We start from the raw sequence: 17,581 nt of genomic DNA, 5'->3' as shown, positions 1-17,581 counted from the left end.
AGGCTAGAGACTGATGAAGTGAGTCGGTGTTGTGGACAGTGGTTGATAGAGGTTGGACGGACTGAGTCCATTGTGACCTTAGAGTCCACTGCATGACTCTCATGGCCAAGCGGGCCATTGGGGTAACCTGTACTGAGGACGCCATGTGTCCCAGTAGGATGAGGAAGTGGTGTTCAGTCGTGTGGCGCTGAGACTGTAACTGGTGTGTGAGAGAGATGAGAGTGAGAGCTCGCTGTCGAGGAAGAAATGTCTTTGCCTGCAAGGTGTCCAAGTCTGCCCCTATGAATGATAAAGTTTGAGATGGGACTAAGCAGGATTTTGCGTAGTTGACGAGAAATCCTAGCGAAATCAGAGTGTGTAAAGTAAGACGTAGGGATGACAGAGCAGCTTGCTGAGTGGGAGCCCTGATCAACCAATCGTCTAGATAGGGGTGGACGTGAACACCTTGAGTCCTGAGGAAGGCTGCTACTACTACGAGGCACTTGGTGAAGACTCGTGGTGCAGTTGCCAGGCCGAATGGGAGCACTCGGTATTGGTAGTGCTTGGGGCCTACTAGAAATCTCAGGAACCTGCGATGAGATGGATTTATCGCAATGTGTGTGTACGCATCTTGGAGATCGAGAAGCAGAGCCAGTCTCCTCTTTGCAGAAGAGGAAAGAGGGAACCCAAGGTTACCATCTTGAACTTTTCTCATTGGAGGTACTTCTTGAGGGCAAGTAGGTCCGGAATTGGACGAACACCTCCCGATTTTTTGGGGATCAGAAAGTACTGGGAATAGAATCCTAGGCCTTGTTGAGGGTAAGGTACTGGTTCTATTGCTCTGGACTGGAAGAGGAGGGAGACTTCCTGCTCCAGGAGTAGTGAGTGGTCGGATGTTTTCCACGCTGGCAGAGGTGGGGAGTCCGGTGGAATGGAGAGAAAGTTCAGGCGATAACCTTGAGAGATTATGGTAAGGACCCACTGGTCTGAGGTGATTGTGTGCCACCTGTTGTTGAAATGGCATAATCGACCTCCCACTGGTATCTGAGGCAGTGGAAACTGGCTGCTGCTCTCTATGCAGAAGTCAAAAACCGGAAGCAGGGCTCGGCTGAGGAGCTGCTTGCGGCTTTTGTTTATGAGACTGGGCCTTTTGGAAAGGTCTCGTGGAAGGAGTCCTAGACTCTGGTGAATAGGACTTCGTTGGATGGAAGAATGACTTTTTAGTATCCTTCCTGAAAGGCTGTTTGGAGGAATACTCAGAGGGCATCAGAGAGAGCTGGCGAAGGGTCTCATGATGGTCCTTGAGTTTCACCACCGTCCGCTGAACCTGTCCTCCAAACAGATTGTCTCCTATGCAGGGCAGATCAGATAATCTGTTTTGTACTTCAGGGCGCAAGTCCGAAGACTTAAGCCAGGCCCATCTTCTTGCCGAAATAGCAGTTGCAGATACCCTGGAAGCGGTGTCAAAGATATCATAAGAAGATCTTATTTCATGCTTCCTTGCCTCAAAACCCTTGTGTACTAGGGTTAGAAGTTGCTCCTGGAATTGCTGAGGCAGGGACTCTGCAAAGTCCTGTATCTGCTTGATATACCAGCTGTATATGACCCTGTTGCACTGGGTCATATACAGCTGGTAGGAGGCGATCCGAGAGATAAGCATTGATCCCTGGGAGACACGCCAACCAATGGCATCCAGGAATTTCTGTTCCTTACCTGGGGGAAAGGAAGAGTGGGGTTTTGATCTTTTTGCCCTTTTTTGGGCAGATTCTACAACCACAGATTGGTGATCCAGCTGAGGTTTCTGGAATCCTGGGACTGACTGGACCAAATAAGTTGTATCAGCTTTTCTGCTGACTGGAGCAACAGAACCAGGGTGTTCCCAGTTCTTTTTGAGGAGATCCAATAGCACCTGGTGAATAGGGATGGAGGTTATTTACTTGGGAGCATCCAGGAATTGTAACAGCTTCATCATCTGATGCCTGTCCTCTTGTTCAGTCTGCAATTAGAAGGGAACCAATTCAGACATTTCCTTCACAAAATTTATGAAGGATAGGTCCTCTGGAGGAGAACGCTTCCTGCTTTCAGTAGGAGAAGGTGACGATGGCAAATAATCGGTGTCTTGAGAAGAATCGTCGGTTCACGTGTCATAGGGATCAGGACCTGCCCCTCTAGGAGCCTGAGAAGGACGGGACGATGGTATTCCTGAATGTCCCGGTCTAGGTTCCGAAGGCATCGAGGGAAGTGCTGGAGGCACTGATGAAGGCATCGAGGGCACCGGTGCAGGCATCGATGGATCGGTGGCGCTGATGGGCACATCGGCATCGATGGTTAAGGCATCGGAAGAACTCCCAATGGAGGAATGCGGAACGGTGTTTCCCCTCCCAATGACAGGGTAAGCGGGGAGGGCACTGGAGCCATCAGTGACCCAGGATCCATCGGTGGAAAAGCAGCTATAAGCGCTTCCATCTTCGAGAGCAGGGGTGCCAGTGCTGCCGGAATCGGATCGGTGGTAGGTTCCACAATCAGCACCCAAGACACATTACATAGACTTTATGCGGGTCTGTAATGGACATGGTGCGAGTACAGTCCGGGCACCGACGGAACCCCGACGCCATGGCCTTTGAAAAATTTAGCCGCGATACGGTCGACGGGCCTACTCGATCGAAACCGGGTAAAAACTTACCGGAGTACCGTGGAGTCAAAAATTCGAAGGAGGGACCCCTGTGGGGTATGACATTTTTTAGTAATTCTGTGAGGAAAATTCCTGTCAGGAATCTCTGTGGAGCTCCTTAACCCGTGTGGCTACTGCTGTGCAGAAAAAAGAAGACTGAAGAGGGACCCCTGCTGGCTGCAGGTTTAGTGCCATGCTGGGCATGCCCAGTAGGTGCCAGTCAAAATTCTAGAAACTTTGACAAAGTGTTCCGTGATTGGGCTCCATCCTGTGATGTCACCCATATGTGAGGACTACCGTCCTGCTTGTCCTGTGAGAAAAAAGCATACTTTTACCTGCACTAGGAGAAGGCATCCCTATAGGCAGGGTTAGGGTAATGCTTGGAACTATGCCCATAATAGTTTTTGCTGTAAAAAGACCCGCACAAATGAGCAGATGCAAATGTGTGCAGGTAATTTTCCTGGAATAATTTTCAAAAGGAAAGTATGTGTATATTTTCACTTCAAAAACTAGGGCAAAGTCTGAGAGTAAAAAGAAACATCCAAATGTTTTAGTTGCACCCTGGGCAACTGTCTGTGATAGATACTTGCCCAAGCATTTAGACCCATGCCTACAGCTACTGTTTCAGGGGTTAAAATATAGGAAGCCCTGTTCATATATGTCTGCTTTCAGCACTAACCACCACCAGCAGTTTCCCCTAATCTCTGGCTCGGGTCTGCTCAGTCAAGTCCCTATATTTATATATTTTAATCAAACAAATTTTGAAAGCAATATTCAAAGTGATTTCTGTGGGTAAAAACACATTTTACCTGCAAAAGTGGAGAATATGAATATTGCTCAATCTGTCAGCAGGTAGAAATATACATGTTGTTTAACGCCATCATACTTTTACCCACAGGGTGAAGAGGCAGCCCAGGGATGGAGAGGGGACAATGATAGCAACTATATACGTAGGTTTGATTATTCAAAACCCACCTACAGTTTCTGATGGAAAAATTACACACAGAGAAAGCAGGTATAATCTCTGAGGGGTAATTTTTCCAGGGGAAATAACCAAAGCAAAATCTGTGCGAACTTTACCTTTATTGTGAAAACCCCACAGGTGAAAGTACCCACGGAGTCTGCACCAATGCAGGCATGGGTAATTATCTCTAAGAATAATCGGGTTCAGACTTTAGTTTCCAGGTCTTCATTCACTGAATCTCTGTAGTTTCCTCGTTTTCTAACTGTCCTGTCCCTATCTTATTTTACTTTCTTTTCCTCTTAATAATAAACTTTACTCAATTCTTTTCTTTTAAAATATGTATGTTGGGATTTCTTCTAGTTTACCAACTATATTCATCATTTTTAATGTATTTGAGGTTTTATGTTTTTATTTATGTTTTATTATATATGTTATTTGTTACCAGCCAAGTACTTTGAATTGTGCAAGCTAGAAATTTCATAAATAAATAAATTCCCAGGCTTTGTTTTTTCTATTCTTTGCTTGGTTGTTCTTCAGTTTCTTATTTCTGATATTTCCTCTTCCCTTGTCCCCTTTTATCACAGTTTTTTCCTTGCTCGATCTTTTCCACTGTGTAAGATTTCATGACACATGTTCAAACACACAAGTTTCACACTTTGGGCCTGATTCTTTAAGGCTTTTCTCCCATTCTTTGTCTATGAGAAAAGATTTTAGTCTATCAGACCCCTTAAGTGGAAGACTTGAGATATGCTTTCATTTTCTTGTTAGCTGCAGCAAGCAGTGCCCCTTTAGCTAGATGCTAAGATCACCTGTATATCTCTATAGAACATCTCGTACTGCTGGATCATCTGCCTGCTGATCTGGCTGCCGTGGTACACTACAGCATTCATCTGTGTCCAGGTACGAAATTCTCTCTCCCAATTGGTGATGGTAGAGAGTGGGGCAATGATAAGAAAAGGGCCACGGATTCCCATCAGGAAGATCTCAGACAAAAACGTGATGGACTGGATTGTTTTCCCCAATCCCATCTCATCAGCCAGGATGCAGTTCTTTCTGTGAACACCAGAGAGAAAAGATAATGAAAAGACAAGAGCTGGCAGTTTGCAGTCGTGACAAGAGAGGCACCATGGGGCCATGCTGAGTATTGTTAGGGAATTGGGAGAAGAAAGGTATTTCTGAATGTATCAGTCCCAGCTGGGGGACATGACAGGAGGCAGCATATTCTCTCTCAGAGATTCACTTTTCCTCTGCCCCAGGCTACCTCTCCACCCCTTCACTCCAGGCATCTATTTATGCATGTATCGCTTATCAACGTTTCTAAGCGATTTACAAAGCATATTCATAAATTAATAAAAACATTGTAAATTAAAATAGTCAATCAAATAACAAACACAAAAAACATAAACCAAACGCAGTTCAACTGGCTCTTTATTGATGCTACGAAAATTGTGACCTGCTGATGGCTAGCTGTTAAATGTATAAACTGAAAACCTGCTCAAATAGGAATACCTTGACCATTTTCCTAAAGATTGTCATCGTTATTTCACTCTATTTGTAGTGGAAGAGTGTTCCAGAGGGTTGGCCCCTATATGTAAAATAGATGCTCTCTTGACTCATCTAAGTGGACTTGCTTAAATGAAGGAATGTCTAGATGCATTTGAGAAGCTGAACACAGGGTTCGCATTAGGCAATATAATTTCAAAGCTGCATTTACATTATGAGGGGCAAGATCTTTGATTCCTTTAAACACTAATGTCAGTATCTTGAATTTTATTCTTGAGGAAATGGGTAACCAGTGATGTTTAGCCAGATAGGGTGTGATGTGGTAGAGGGTTGGAATTCGCTCAATTATTCTCATTGCTGAGTTCTGAATATATTGCTGAGCTCTCCTGGTGTTTTGCAGTAGACCTAAGTAGAGCGAATTACAATAGTCAACTGCTGACATCACGTAATGAACATTACAGGAAATGCAGTTCAAAAGTTCTCAGAATTTAGATGGTTTACTAATGTTCATAGTCTTTAGACTACATTTCCCTTGATGCCAATGCCTTCCCCTTAAGGGATTGTTCACTACGGGGACAATTTTCAAACTGTCCACATTGATGCAAATTCCATGGGTATTCTTTACATATCTTATCTTTCTATATAATAAGGTCCCTGTGATTGTCCATTATGGCTTGTCTGCGCATGAGCTGAGCAGCACACATGGGGGTAACATGACACATAGTTGGAATACATACACATGCGCTTTCTGCCCTGCTGCTAAGCTACTACCACAGGAATGCCGCCACTCCTGCCAACCAGAATACAAAGAGGTGCTGGTGCTGGTATTAGCCTGCATGGGCAGAAGGAAATGGCATTGGCCCCCACGGCCAGAACAAGGATCAATCTATCCCCCATGAGCCGGTGCCAAGGTGGAGTCAAGCAGCAGCAGCAGCAGCAGCACATGACCAAGTGAGAGACAGTGGTAAAGACTAAGTGGGTGGGCTCAGGGAAGGAAAGAGAAGAGCACTGTGGTCAAGGGATCCAAGAGGGAGAGCACTGCAGTGGTTGGGGGGAGGAGGGGGGGAGCTCTAGGGAATGGAAAATGCTGGAAAGATTGTGCAGATCAAAGTCCAGAGTGGTAGGTTTGAGGAGGAGAGAAGTGAAGGGCGTGAGCTCTGCAGTAGAGGAAGTGCAAGGAAATACCCCCCCCCAAAAAAATTTAAACAGTTACACTCCACCTTTCCCTGCCATTGCAACACAATAGTTTTTTTTTTTACTAGTAATACAAATAGATACATTGGCAACCACTTAGGGTTAGGCTGCTGGATGCAGCTTCTTCAAGAATGATTCTACAGCTGCTCTGTATTCTGCACCTAGAAATCCTCTTTGTTGTCCTGGGAGTTGAGAGGTGCTACATCACACACTTACCCTACTTAATATGCATTAGCCCTCACTCCTACTATGATGTAGGAGGCAATTTTCAAACCTCATATGTAGCTTGCCAATCTGTAGGTCTTTGTATTTGTGGATCTAAAAACTAATGGTTAAAGGAAAACTCCCCACAACACTTCCCTTTAAAAATTCCTAGCTAGCAAACACCGCAGATAAAATGGTTCCCATGCACAGTATATGCAGGCCAGTACGAGCAGGAATTTCAAAATGAAATTGTGTGTGTACTGTGCCTTACTGGCTGAAGGGAAAAGCAAATTTCAGCCACCAGGATTTACCTGGGCAAATCACTTAGAAAACTGCCGTTTTAAATGTCCCTGATTTCTGCCATAATGCTTCCAATACTTTTTTGTGTTCTATCACTAAAAATCACCTTAAAAGAAATACTTGGCTTTCTCTCCACATACCCACTTTGAATTCTCTTTCATCACATATCTGCCCTCTGAGGTCATGCACTTGTCCTCTCATGTCAGCTCTTTGATCTGGCAGCTAGTAACTCCCATCACATGCCCAACCTCACCCTCCTTTTACACATCCACCAAATCTCACCTGTTATACCAGTTGAAGAGAAGCCAGTTCATCCCCTCCAGCTGGTATTCTCGAAGCTGGTTGTTGTTCTTGTATTCGCGAGACTTCTCAAGTTTTTGCCAGGACCCAGAAGCTGGTCGTTCCTACAGGTGCAAGACAGAACATAACTACCTTGGTTATCTGTGGTGTTGCAGCGAGGGCAGCTTAAGCAGCACAGGAGATTCCTGTCCAATGAAAGAGTAATGCAGTAAAAACTGGTCACTTAGCAGCAGAGAGGGAGAGGAAATTTTCAAAGGGTAGCCAGAAGCCTGAAAACCAAGGTGTCATATCCTAGTAACCATGGCCTTCAGACATATGAACACACATATATAAATCCTTTAGGACACAATGTTGTTCTTAGGATGTACACGATACAGAAAACACAACAGATGTGCATGCATATTATGAACTATATGCAGTGTGTATGACTGAACATAAGAGGATTACTGCAGGTTATTTTCAGAATACTACAAGAAATGAATTTTGCAATCACTTACCATACTAGGCTGTTCCTTTTATATTTTTAGAGCTGAATTTTCAAAGTCATTTGTACACATACATCTAAATGTTACAAAATTGGCTGGGGCTCTCTTCCCAGAAAAATATGAGCACACATTAATGTGACCTGAGCAGAAGCACTATGGGAGATGGAATCAGCATTTTCCAGCATAAGTTACGCCCTCCAAAAGAGCATTAAGTTTGCTTTGAAAATCCTAGGTAAAGTCTGAATGTACAATGTAAACTTTACCGCTACCCTGTTTCCCCGAAAATAAGACAACCCCCGAAAATAAGACCTAGTAGAGGTTTTGCTGAATTGCTAAATATAAGACCTCCCCCTAAAGTAAGACCTAGCAAAGTTTTTATTTGGGAGCATGCCCGTCGCACAGAACACCAGAGCATGCAGCTGTGATTTTTTTACCCTGCAGGATTCACAGTTAGTTGTCATCACAAACCAGCATAACCAGACAAATATTCAGAATATAATAAATGTTCATTTTTTTGTTCAACAATATATGTGAATTCTTCTTCATGGAAAAATAAGACATCCCCTGAAAATAAGGCCTAGTGCATCTTTGGTAGCAAAAATTAATATAAGACACTGTCTTATTTTCGGGGAAACAGGGTATGTGGGGAGTTGTTAAATTATCCTCTCAACATGGTATTGATAGTGTTTTCTGTAGTTACTAGATGCATGCAGTTCCTGCAATAACACAACTGCAGCTCTATATATGGAACTGCATTCCTGCAGTGACATCACAAGACAAGTTATTTATTTATTTATTTAGGATTTTTATATACCGACCTTCTTAATACAAGTATCAAATCAGGTCGGTTTCCAAAGAACAAAACTGTCGCGGTTAAGGCGTTACAATAAACAGAGTTTCTGAACATAGGAACATCAATAAATATTACATAGGCAACAGTAACTCGACAAAGTAACGTGGATAAATATGGGTACTAGCTAAATAGGGGTAGTGTAACTTGGGATATAGCAAATGTTGCTTACCTGATGTAACAGGTGTTCTCACAGGACAGCAGGATGTTAGTCCTCACAAATGGGTGACATCGAGGATGGAGCCCACCACGGAAAACTTCTGTCAAAGTTTAACAGAACTTTGACTGGCCCCTACTGGGCATGCCCAGCAAGGCACTGACCCTGCAGCCAGCAGGGGTCTCCCTTCAGTCTGATTTTCAAAGCTACAGGCAGTGCCTAGAAAGTAAAAATAAAACGAACCCAACACCGCGGGGTGGCGGGCGGGTTTCGTGAGGACTAACATCCTGCTGTCCTGTGAGAACACCTGTTACATCAGGTAAGCAACATTTGCTTTCTCACAGGACAAGCAGGATGGTTGTCCTCACAAATGGGTGAGTACCGAGCTGAGGATGTCCTGACCTGCACCCAATTGTACCCAACGATGTGCAACAGGCACAACAACTGGGGTGGAATTTGGGAAAGGGCATCCGCACCCTACTTGGAAGGTGGAAGGGTGTTGGTACATCATGTTGGAAAAAGGTTACGCAAGACAGATTGGCCGAAGATGGAGTCTTGTCTTCCAGCTTTGTCCAAACAATAGTGGGCTGCAAAGGTATGGAGAGAACTCCAGGTTGCAGCCTTACAGATGTCAGGAAGCGGCACCGATCGAAGGTGTGCCACTGAAGTCGCCATGGCCCTCACAGAGTGTGCTTTGACACGGTCTTGGAAAGGAATGCCAGCTTGCTGATAACAGAAGGAAATGCAGTCCGCCAACCAGGAGGAAAGAGCCTGCTTACCCACAGGTTGTCCTAACTTGTTAGGATGGAAGGAGACAAACAATTGAGTACTCTTTCTGTGAGCAACTGTACGGTCTAGATAAAACGCTAGAGCTCGTTTACAGTCTAGGGTATGCAGAGTCTGTTCCCCAGAGTTGGAATGGGGCCTGGGAAAAAAGATAGGTAGTATGATGGATTGATTGATATGAAATTCAGAAACTACCTTGGGTAAAAATTTAGGGTGAGTGCGGAGTACCGCCCTGTCCTGCAGGAGTTTAGTGTAAGGCGGATAGGTGACTAAGGCCTGTAACTCACTAACCCTGCGAGCTGAAGTAATAGCCAACAGGAATAATACTTTCCATGTGAGATACTTCAATTCACAGGAGTGCAGAGGTTCGAAAGGAGGTTTCATAAGACGACCAAGAACCAGATTAAGGTCCCAAGATGGGGCCGGAGGACGTAAGGGTGGCTTCAGATGGAGCAAGCCTTTAAGAAAGCGTGTCACCAGGGGTTGTACTGAAATAGGGACACCCTCTATACCTTTATGGAAGGCGGCTACCGCACTGACATGCATCCTAATGGAAGAGGTCTTTAGACCGGATTCTGATAGGTGCCATAAATAGTCCAAGAACTTAGAGATTGGACAGGAAAGGGGATCAAGGCACTGAGAAGTGCACCATGATGTGTACCTTTTCCATTTGTATGAGTAAGACTTTCTTGTGGAAGGCTTTCGTGAAGCTATCAGGACCCGAGAAACTGAATCTGAAAGGTTAAATGGTTGAAGGACTAACCTTTCAACATCCATGCCGTCAGGGACAAGGCTTGGAGGTTGGGATGGAGGAGGCATCCGTCGTTTTGAGTGAGAAGATGCGGGTCCATTCCCAGAGGAATGTGCCTGCGGATGGAGAGATCCTGGAGTATTGGAAACCATACTTGGCGTGGCCAGTAAGGTGCTATCAGGATCATGGTTCCTCCGTCCTGGCGTAGCTTCACGAGAGTCTTTGACACAAGAGGAAGTGGAGGGAATGCATAGAGCAGACCGGTTGTCCACTTGAGGGAGAATGCATCCCTCGGCCGAGAGTGCTGGCTCCGAATGAGAGAGCAGTAATCGTCCACTTTGTGGTTCTGAGGGGACGCAAAGAGGTCTATGCGGGGAAAACCCCACTTGTGAAACAGAGTGGTCGCTACAAGAGGATCGAGTGACCACTCGTGTGGTTGGAAGACACGGCTCAGCTGGTCTGCCAATACATTGTCTACTCCCGGCAGGTAAGTGGCCCTGAGGTACATGGAGTGGGAGAGGGCTTCCGCCCAGATCTGCGCAGCTTCCTGACACAGAAGGAAGGAGCCTGTGCCTCCCTGCTTGTTTATGTACCACATGGCCACTTGGTTGTCCGTCTGGATTAAGATTATCTGATGGAATAGATGATCTTTGAAAGTTCGGAGCGCATAGCGGATTGCTCGAAGTTCCAGGAAATTTATCTGGTGTTCGGCTTCCTCTTTGGACCATAATCCTTGGGTTTGGAAGTCGTCCACATGGGCTCCCCAATCGATGTGAGAAGCGTCGGTGGTTAGGATTACTTGCGGATCCGGTGGAAGAAAGGGTAAGCCCTGAAGGAGGTTGACCTGAGTCGTCCACCAGGTTAAGGATAGGCGTAGCGCCTGTGTGACTGTGATAATGGAGGACAGAGGCTGAAAAGCTTGAATCCATTGGTGTCGTAGAGTCCATTGTGTTACTCTCATGGCTAGTCGGGTCATGGGAGTGACTTGAACCGAGGATGCCATGTGTCCTAGGAGAATGAGGAACTGGCGAGCCGTGGCAGTGTGTTGCGACTGGAGCTGGCGAGCTAAGGACATGAGAGTGTGGACTCGTTGAATTGGAAGGTAGGCTTTTGCCTGTAAGGTGTCCAAGTCTGCCCCAATGAAGGATAAGGTCTGAGATGGGACCAAGCAGGATTTCTCGTAATTGACAAGAAACCCTAAGGAAAGGAGTGTGTGAATTGTTAATTTTAGGGAGGATTGAGCAAACTGAGGGGTAGAGGCCCTGATGAGCCAATCGTCCAGATAGGGGTAGACGTGGACACCTTCCTTCCTGAGAAATGCTGCTACTACTATGAGACACTTGGTAAAGACTCGTGGAGCAGATGCCAGACCGAAAGGTAGTACCCGGTATTGATAATGGTCGTGGCCTATCAGAAAACGCAGATACTTGCGATGAGATTGTGTTATCGCAATGTGGGTATAAGCGTCCTTGAGGTCGAGAGAGCACAGCCAATCCCCCTTTTGCAACAGAGGGAGCAAGGCGCCCAGGGTTACCATCTTGAACTTTTCTTTTTGCAGATACTTGTTGAGGGCCCGAAGGTCCAGAATTGGACGAAGCCCCCCTGATTTCTTTGGTATTAGGGAAGTACCTGGAATAGAATCCTTTCCCTTGTTGACAAGGAGGGACGGGTTCTATAGCATTTGATTGTAGAAGAAGGAATACTTCTTGTTGTAATTGAGTCAAATGGCTGGTTAGACTCCATGCCTGAAGGGGCGGGGAGTCTGGCGGAAGTGTTATAAAGTTGAGGTGGTAACCCTGTGCGATAATTGCTAGCACCCACTGATCTGAGGTGATCTGTTTCCAACGGTGTAAGAAGTGGTACAGACGACCTCCCACAGGGATGTGTGGAAGAGGGAGTTGGCTTGTGCTCAATACAGGGAAGTCAAAGGCCCGCCGCAGGCCCAGGAGGCCTTTGCTTTCTCGGCTGACGAGTCTGAGGCCTGTTAGAGGACCGTGCAGGACGAGCCCTAGTTGACGGAGGGTAGTAGCGGCGTGGTCGAAAGAACGACTTTTTAGAGTCCTTCTTTTGCGGTTGCTTGGAGATCACCTCAGGTGGGATAGACGAGAGTTGTTTCAACGTCTCATGGTGGTCTTTTAACTCTGCCACAATCTGTTGAATTTGTTCTCCAAACAAATTGTCGCCTAAGCAGGGTAAATCAGCAAGACGATCTTGGACCTCTGGGCGAAGGTTGGATGACTTTAACCAAGCCCAACGTCTAGCTGAGATGGCTGTGGCTGAAACCTTCGTGGAAGCATCGAATATATCGTAGGCAGTCCTAATCTCGTGCTTCCCTGCTTCAAATCCCTTGTGAAGAAGGGCTTGAAGTTGCGGTTGGTACTGGTCCGGCAACGTGTCAGCGTAGTCTTGCATCTGCTTAAGGATAGCTCTGTTGTATTGAGTCATATAGAGTTGATATGAAGCTATGCGTGAAATCAACATAGCTCCATGGTACACTTTTCGTCCCACACTATCCAGGAATTTGTTGTCCCTGGTAGGTGGGTGGTAGAAGAGTGCGGCTTAAGACGCTTGGCCTTCTTCTGTGCAGACTCAACTACAACAGAGCGATGATCCAGTTGAGGCTTTTGGAAACCTGGTGCTGACTGGACAAGGTATGTGGAGTCAGCTTTCTTATTAACTGGAGGACACCGATGAAGGAGATTCCCAGTTTTTCTTGAGCAGATCCAAAAACACCTGGTGTATAGGGATGGAAGCGATGATTTTGGCGCATCCAGAAATTGAAGGAGTTCCATCATTTGGTTGTCTATCATCGGCTTCAGATTTGTAACTGAAAAGGTACAACTTCTGACATCTCTTTTACAAAATTAATAAAAGAGAGATCCTCAGGAGGAGATCTTTTTCTACTCTCTGTAGGAGATGGCGGCGAAGGCAAATCTGTGTCAGAAGATGTATCATCATCATCACCCCAGGTATCGTAGGGATCGTGTGGGGCTTGTAGCCCTGATGGACCTGGCTGAGGTTCTGAGGGCATCGATGGAAACCGAGGTGGAATCGGTGCCGTAGGTGGAATCAGAAATGGCATCGATGGCTTCGGTGCTGCCGATGGAATCGGTGGTCTGGCGCGGAATCGATGGAGCCGAAGGATATATCGGTGGAGATATGCCAGGACGGGTACCGATGGAACCACCCCGGAAGGGGGAATCCGAAACGGTGTTTCTCCTGCCGCTGAGAATCCAGTCGGAGACGGTGGTGTTGTCGATGGCACTGGAATCACCGATGGAAGGGCCATCATGAGCGCCTCCATACGGCTGAGTAGCGGTGCTAACGCTTGTATCAACGGCTCGGTGGTCGGTTCCCTCCTCCGGTGGCGAAGCCGGTTGCCGGTTGTCGGTGCTGAGGGCGGCACTGGAACCGGTGCCGGAGACGGTGCCGATGGAGGTTGTAATTTCTTCATTGCTTTCTGGATGGCCTCCTGGACCAGCCGGTCCAGTTCTGCCCGGAGACCAGGGGTAACCATACCCGGCTCGACGGGAGAGGGAGGCTGAGGCAGGGCCGGAAATTACCACCGTAACCGGTGGGATCACGGCCCCCGCACCCCGGGAGGGTGAGGGTTTCCTCGATGCCAACGAACAAGACGTGGAGGATGTCCGGTCTGTTCGCGGCTTCTTTGTCGGTTGGCTCGGCTTGAACAGAGGTCGATGGCTGTGGATCCTCGACAGGCCGAGACTTGTGCCGTCGGATGGCGATGCTTTCTGTCCGGTCCCCTCGCCCATCCGGGGAAGGAACGGGAGGTCGATGGCCGAGAAGCGATCGATGGCGGACGGTCACCGGAGGGGTTGGCGATGATGGTACAACTTCGACGGTGCCGGTTTCGATGACGTCGATGCTATCGATGGCGTTGGGGTGGGTGCATGGAAGAGGAGCCCCATCTTCTCCATCCTGGCTTTGCGACCCTTGGGTGTCATTAAGGCACATTTGGTGCAAGTTCAGGACATCATGCTCACTACCCAAACACATTACACAAACCCTATGAGGGTCTGTGATGGACATAGTCCGGGTACAATCCGGACAACGGCGGAACCCCGTTGCCATGGCTGGAAGCCAAAATTTAGGCTGGGGATCGGTAAGTGCCAACAGGCCTCAAGGGCCAAAATCGACGGCAGTCGATGGAAAGAAGGCAAAAAACTTACCGGGTTCCGAAAGATGACTAAAAAATTTGTCGAAGGGAGACCCTGAGGGGCAAATTTTCTTAGGAAATTAATTTCCAAATTCCTGTCAGGAACGTGGTTAGAGAGCTCCTTTCACCGCGTGGCAACTGCTGCGCGGAAAAAAGAAGACTGAAGGGAGCCCCCTGCTGGCTGCAGGGTCAGTGCCTTGCTGGGCATGCCCAGTAGGGGCCAGTCAAAGTTCTGTTAAACTTTGACAGAAGTTTTCCGTGGTGGGCTCCATCCTCGATGTCACCCATTTGTGAGGACAACCATCCTGCTTGTCCTGTGAGAAACATTTAATAGAGTAATGTGTAGATGGGCGCAAACATGAGTAGTGCAAGAGCTCGACGAAACTAATGCATCAACAAAAGAGTGTATTCAATACAGGAGGACTGTCCAGATCGTGGGTGGTCAAGGAGCTTGTGGTGGACTATTTTGTTCTTTGACCGGTGTCAGAATGTTCTTGTGATTCTGGATAGGCTTGCCGGAAGAGCCATGTTTTTAGGTTCTCTTTGTTGTAGTATTGTCCCCTGGACAGTACTGCGGACAATATATGGCATTATACCTTAATTACAGGCAGAAGAAAACCATGGGAGTAAATACAGCCAGTGCTAGAAGAGCTTCACTGGCTGTCTATACCACACAGAATAGATTTCATTTTTTTATGCACGATTGTTTGAATTCTGCATCAGTCTGCTTCCTCACTATCTTTATAATATCATAGGTCTGTGTCAACTGTCATGTCCTTTGCATTTTTACCAATAACACTTACTGGAGATTCCTGCTTTTAATTAGTTGAAACAAAAAAGAGCATTCTTCTGTGCTGACCCAAGACTTTGGAACTCTGTCCCTTGCTATTAAGTCTATAGATGATATTTTTAGCTTTCTGAAAGATGTGTAAAGCATGGCTGATCAGAAAAGCTTTTGTTTGATCAATCTCTTATCAATGAAAATAAATTAGGCCAATATTCAGTAAGCTGTTTAGTGGACAAGTTATCCAGGTAATGTTAGCCAGATAACTTGTCCTGTATATTCAGTGGGATAAATGTCCTGCTTAAAGATATGCAGCTCCATATAGCTAGATAATTTGAAAACCTAACCAGCTATGTTTGAACTTAATTGGATATCTTTGAAGATAAGTTAAGTAGCTGTCAGTGTCACCCCCTACAAAAAACATTATAAGGGCCCCCGGCCCAATTGTGAACCTTTCCAACCCCCCGCCCCCCATCCCCTTAAACATAAATGGCCCTAATGGGCTCAGCAGCCCCAAAACAAGCACATCCCCCCCCCCCCCCCCCTCCACCATTACATTTCCTGGTATGGTTTCATAAAAAAAGTAGTCATTGGTTACCCTGGCCTTCATCTTCCTCCCCCCCCCCCCCCCAACTCCTGGTCAGAGCAGAAATTGCCACCCCCCTCCTCTATCCGGACTCCTCTATACCCCTGGGGAGTCTGGGGGAGAGGGGTGAGAGAGTTTCTGCTGTGACTGGGTAGGTGGGGGATGAAGGTTGAGATAACCAATGACTACTTTGTTATGAAACCCCACTGGGAAAGGTGATTGTGGTGGCAGGGGAGGGATGTGCTTATTTTGGGGGAGTTGAGAGGCGGGCGGAAAGGCTCACAATTGGGGTTTGGGTCCTCAGAATTATTTTTTTTATAACACTGACAGCTACTTAACAGGATATCTTTGAAGATATCCAGTTAAGTAGAAAGTTATCCAGTCACACAAGGCCAGATGACTTTAGACCTGCTCTGAAGCTGGTTTAAAGTTATCCGGCTAACCTAGCCGGATAACTTTGGCTAGGTTAGCTGGATATCTGGATATCTCAGCCCCTCCTTAGAACATCCTGGAAACAACCCTTTATTATCTGGCAAAATTATAGTCGGGTAAGTAGTTACTGGGTTATACTTTAGCTGGATATGTGGTTGCCATATTTGCCATTTAGACGAATAATTTTTCAGTTATCCATGTAAATGGCTTTTGAATATCTATCTCTATATTACTTATAGTTGTCGGACTGTATTTGTGTTTGTATTATAAACTGCCATGCAGCCTATTTAGGGAGAAGTGATCAATACATTTGGAAATAAGTATATAGCCTCTTTTCTCCCCAAAAACATGAATCTAGGAGGGAGTCATGTGATGCAATGATCCTGTGAGGACGGTCCTTTGCAGGCTCCGGGTGCCGTTCCCCTAATTTGATAGAAATCTGCAGCATCGGAGACTCCCGATTTGTAAAAAGGACAAGATCCACTGGTGTTCATGAACACTGAGTGATATATGTCTAAATCCCTGTCATGTATGCCAGTTAAGCCAGCAAGAAAGGAAAAAGAAAAAATTAAGACAGGTGAGAGCAAAATGGCTGCTGTGAAGGACAGCAATCCACAAGGCCCCTTTGATGAAGCAGCATGAGTGCTGTAACTTCAGCGGTTATAACTGCTCTGGCAGGTAAACGTGATGGTAGCTCAGCTCAGATTGCAGTTAGAAACATCTTTAAACAAATTTGGGCCAAGGGTGAAAATGCTGAAAGGCCGCATATCTCAGGCAGAGGACGAGGCACTTGCAATGGCCTGGAAGGTGGAAAAACTTGAGAAAGCAATTATGGCGCAGGAAGAGCAATTAGAAGAATTAGAAAATAGACTGCGCCAAAATAATCTATGTTTGGAGGGCAACACAGAGGACGTAGAGGAAAGCAGATTGGCTGAAGTGCAGGTTACCTGGTTACCGGAGGTATAAAATCTGCCTAATCTGAGTGACTCACTAATTATAGAAAGGGCACATAGACTGGGTGCTCGGAAAAATGGCGAAATGAGGCAGCGGGTAGTGATCGTGCGGATTCTGAACTATGAGCACAAACAAATGATTTGGCATGCTTCTAGGAAACAGCCTTTGGTGCAATATCAGGGAAGCCCTATAAAAATATTTCAGGACTTTTCCTATAAAATGGCCTCCAAAAGAAAAGAATTTATGGCTATATGCTCACAATTGGCGGCAAAACAAGTGCGCTTTGCACTGCAATACCCCGCCAAATTACGAGTATGGAATAATAGTGTCAAACAGGTATTCAATTCTTCGGAGGGACTCAAAGAAATTTGTGGCTAAGATGAAGGATAACTAAAGAGCTGGGGAAGATCTGTCCGGCTTGTGAGTCTTCAGTCTACTCTTCGTCAATTTGATTTTGTTCCTGTCAATACTTTTCCACCATGGGGAAGCTGATTGGATCACAAG

At 46.2% G+C, this 17,581-nt stretch overlaps 1 protein-coding gene across 4 annotated transcripts in view; it reads right to left on the bottom strand.

The window, feature by feature from the left end:
• CHD6 (chromodomain helicase DNA binding protein 6) overlaps positions 1 to 17,581 on the bottom strand; it is a 586,770-nt gene that overhangs the window by 311,007 nt on the left and 258,182 nt on the right. For all 4 annotated transcript variants that reach the window (XM_029614845.1, XM_029614844.1, XM_029614846.1 and 1 more), the window contains 2 exons: positions 7,098 to 7,219; positions 4,424 to 4,667 (listed from right to left, as the gene is read on the bottom strand). In XM_029614845.1, coding sequence (XP_029470705.1) covers positions 4,424 to 4,667; positions 7,098 to 7,219 — 366 coding nt within the window. The remainder of the gene's footprint in view (positions 1 to 4,423; positions 4,668 to 7,097; positions 7,220 to 17,581) is intronic.

This window comes from Rhinatrema bivittatum, chromosome 8 (assembly GCF_901001135.1).
Source record: "Rhinatrema bivittatum chromosome 8, aRhiBiv1.1, whole genome shotgun sequence".
In the NCBI taxonomy this organism is placed as follows: Eukaryota; Metazoa; Chordata; class Amphibia; order Gymnophiona; family Rhinatrematidae; genus Rhinatrema; species Rhinatrema bivittatum.
This window is presented reverse-complemented; position numbering and strand designations above follow the sequence as displayed.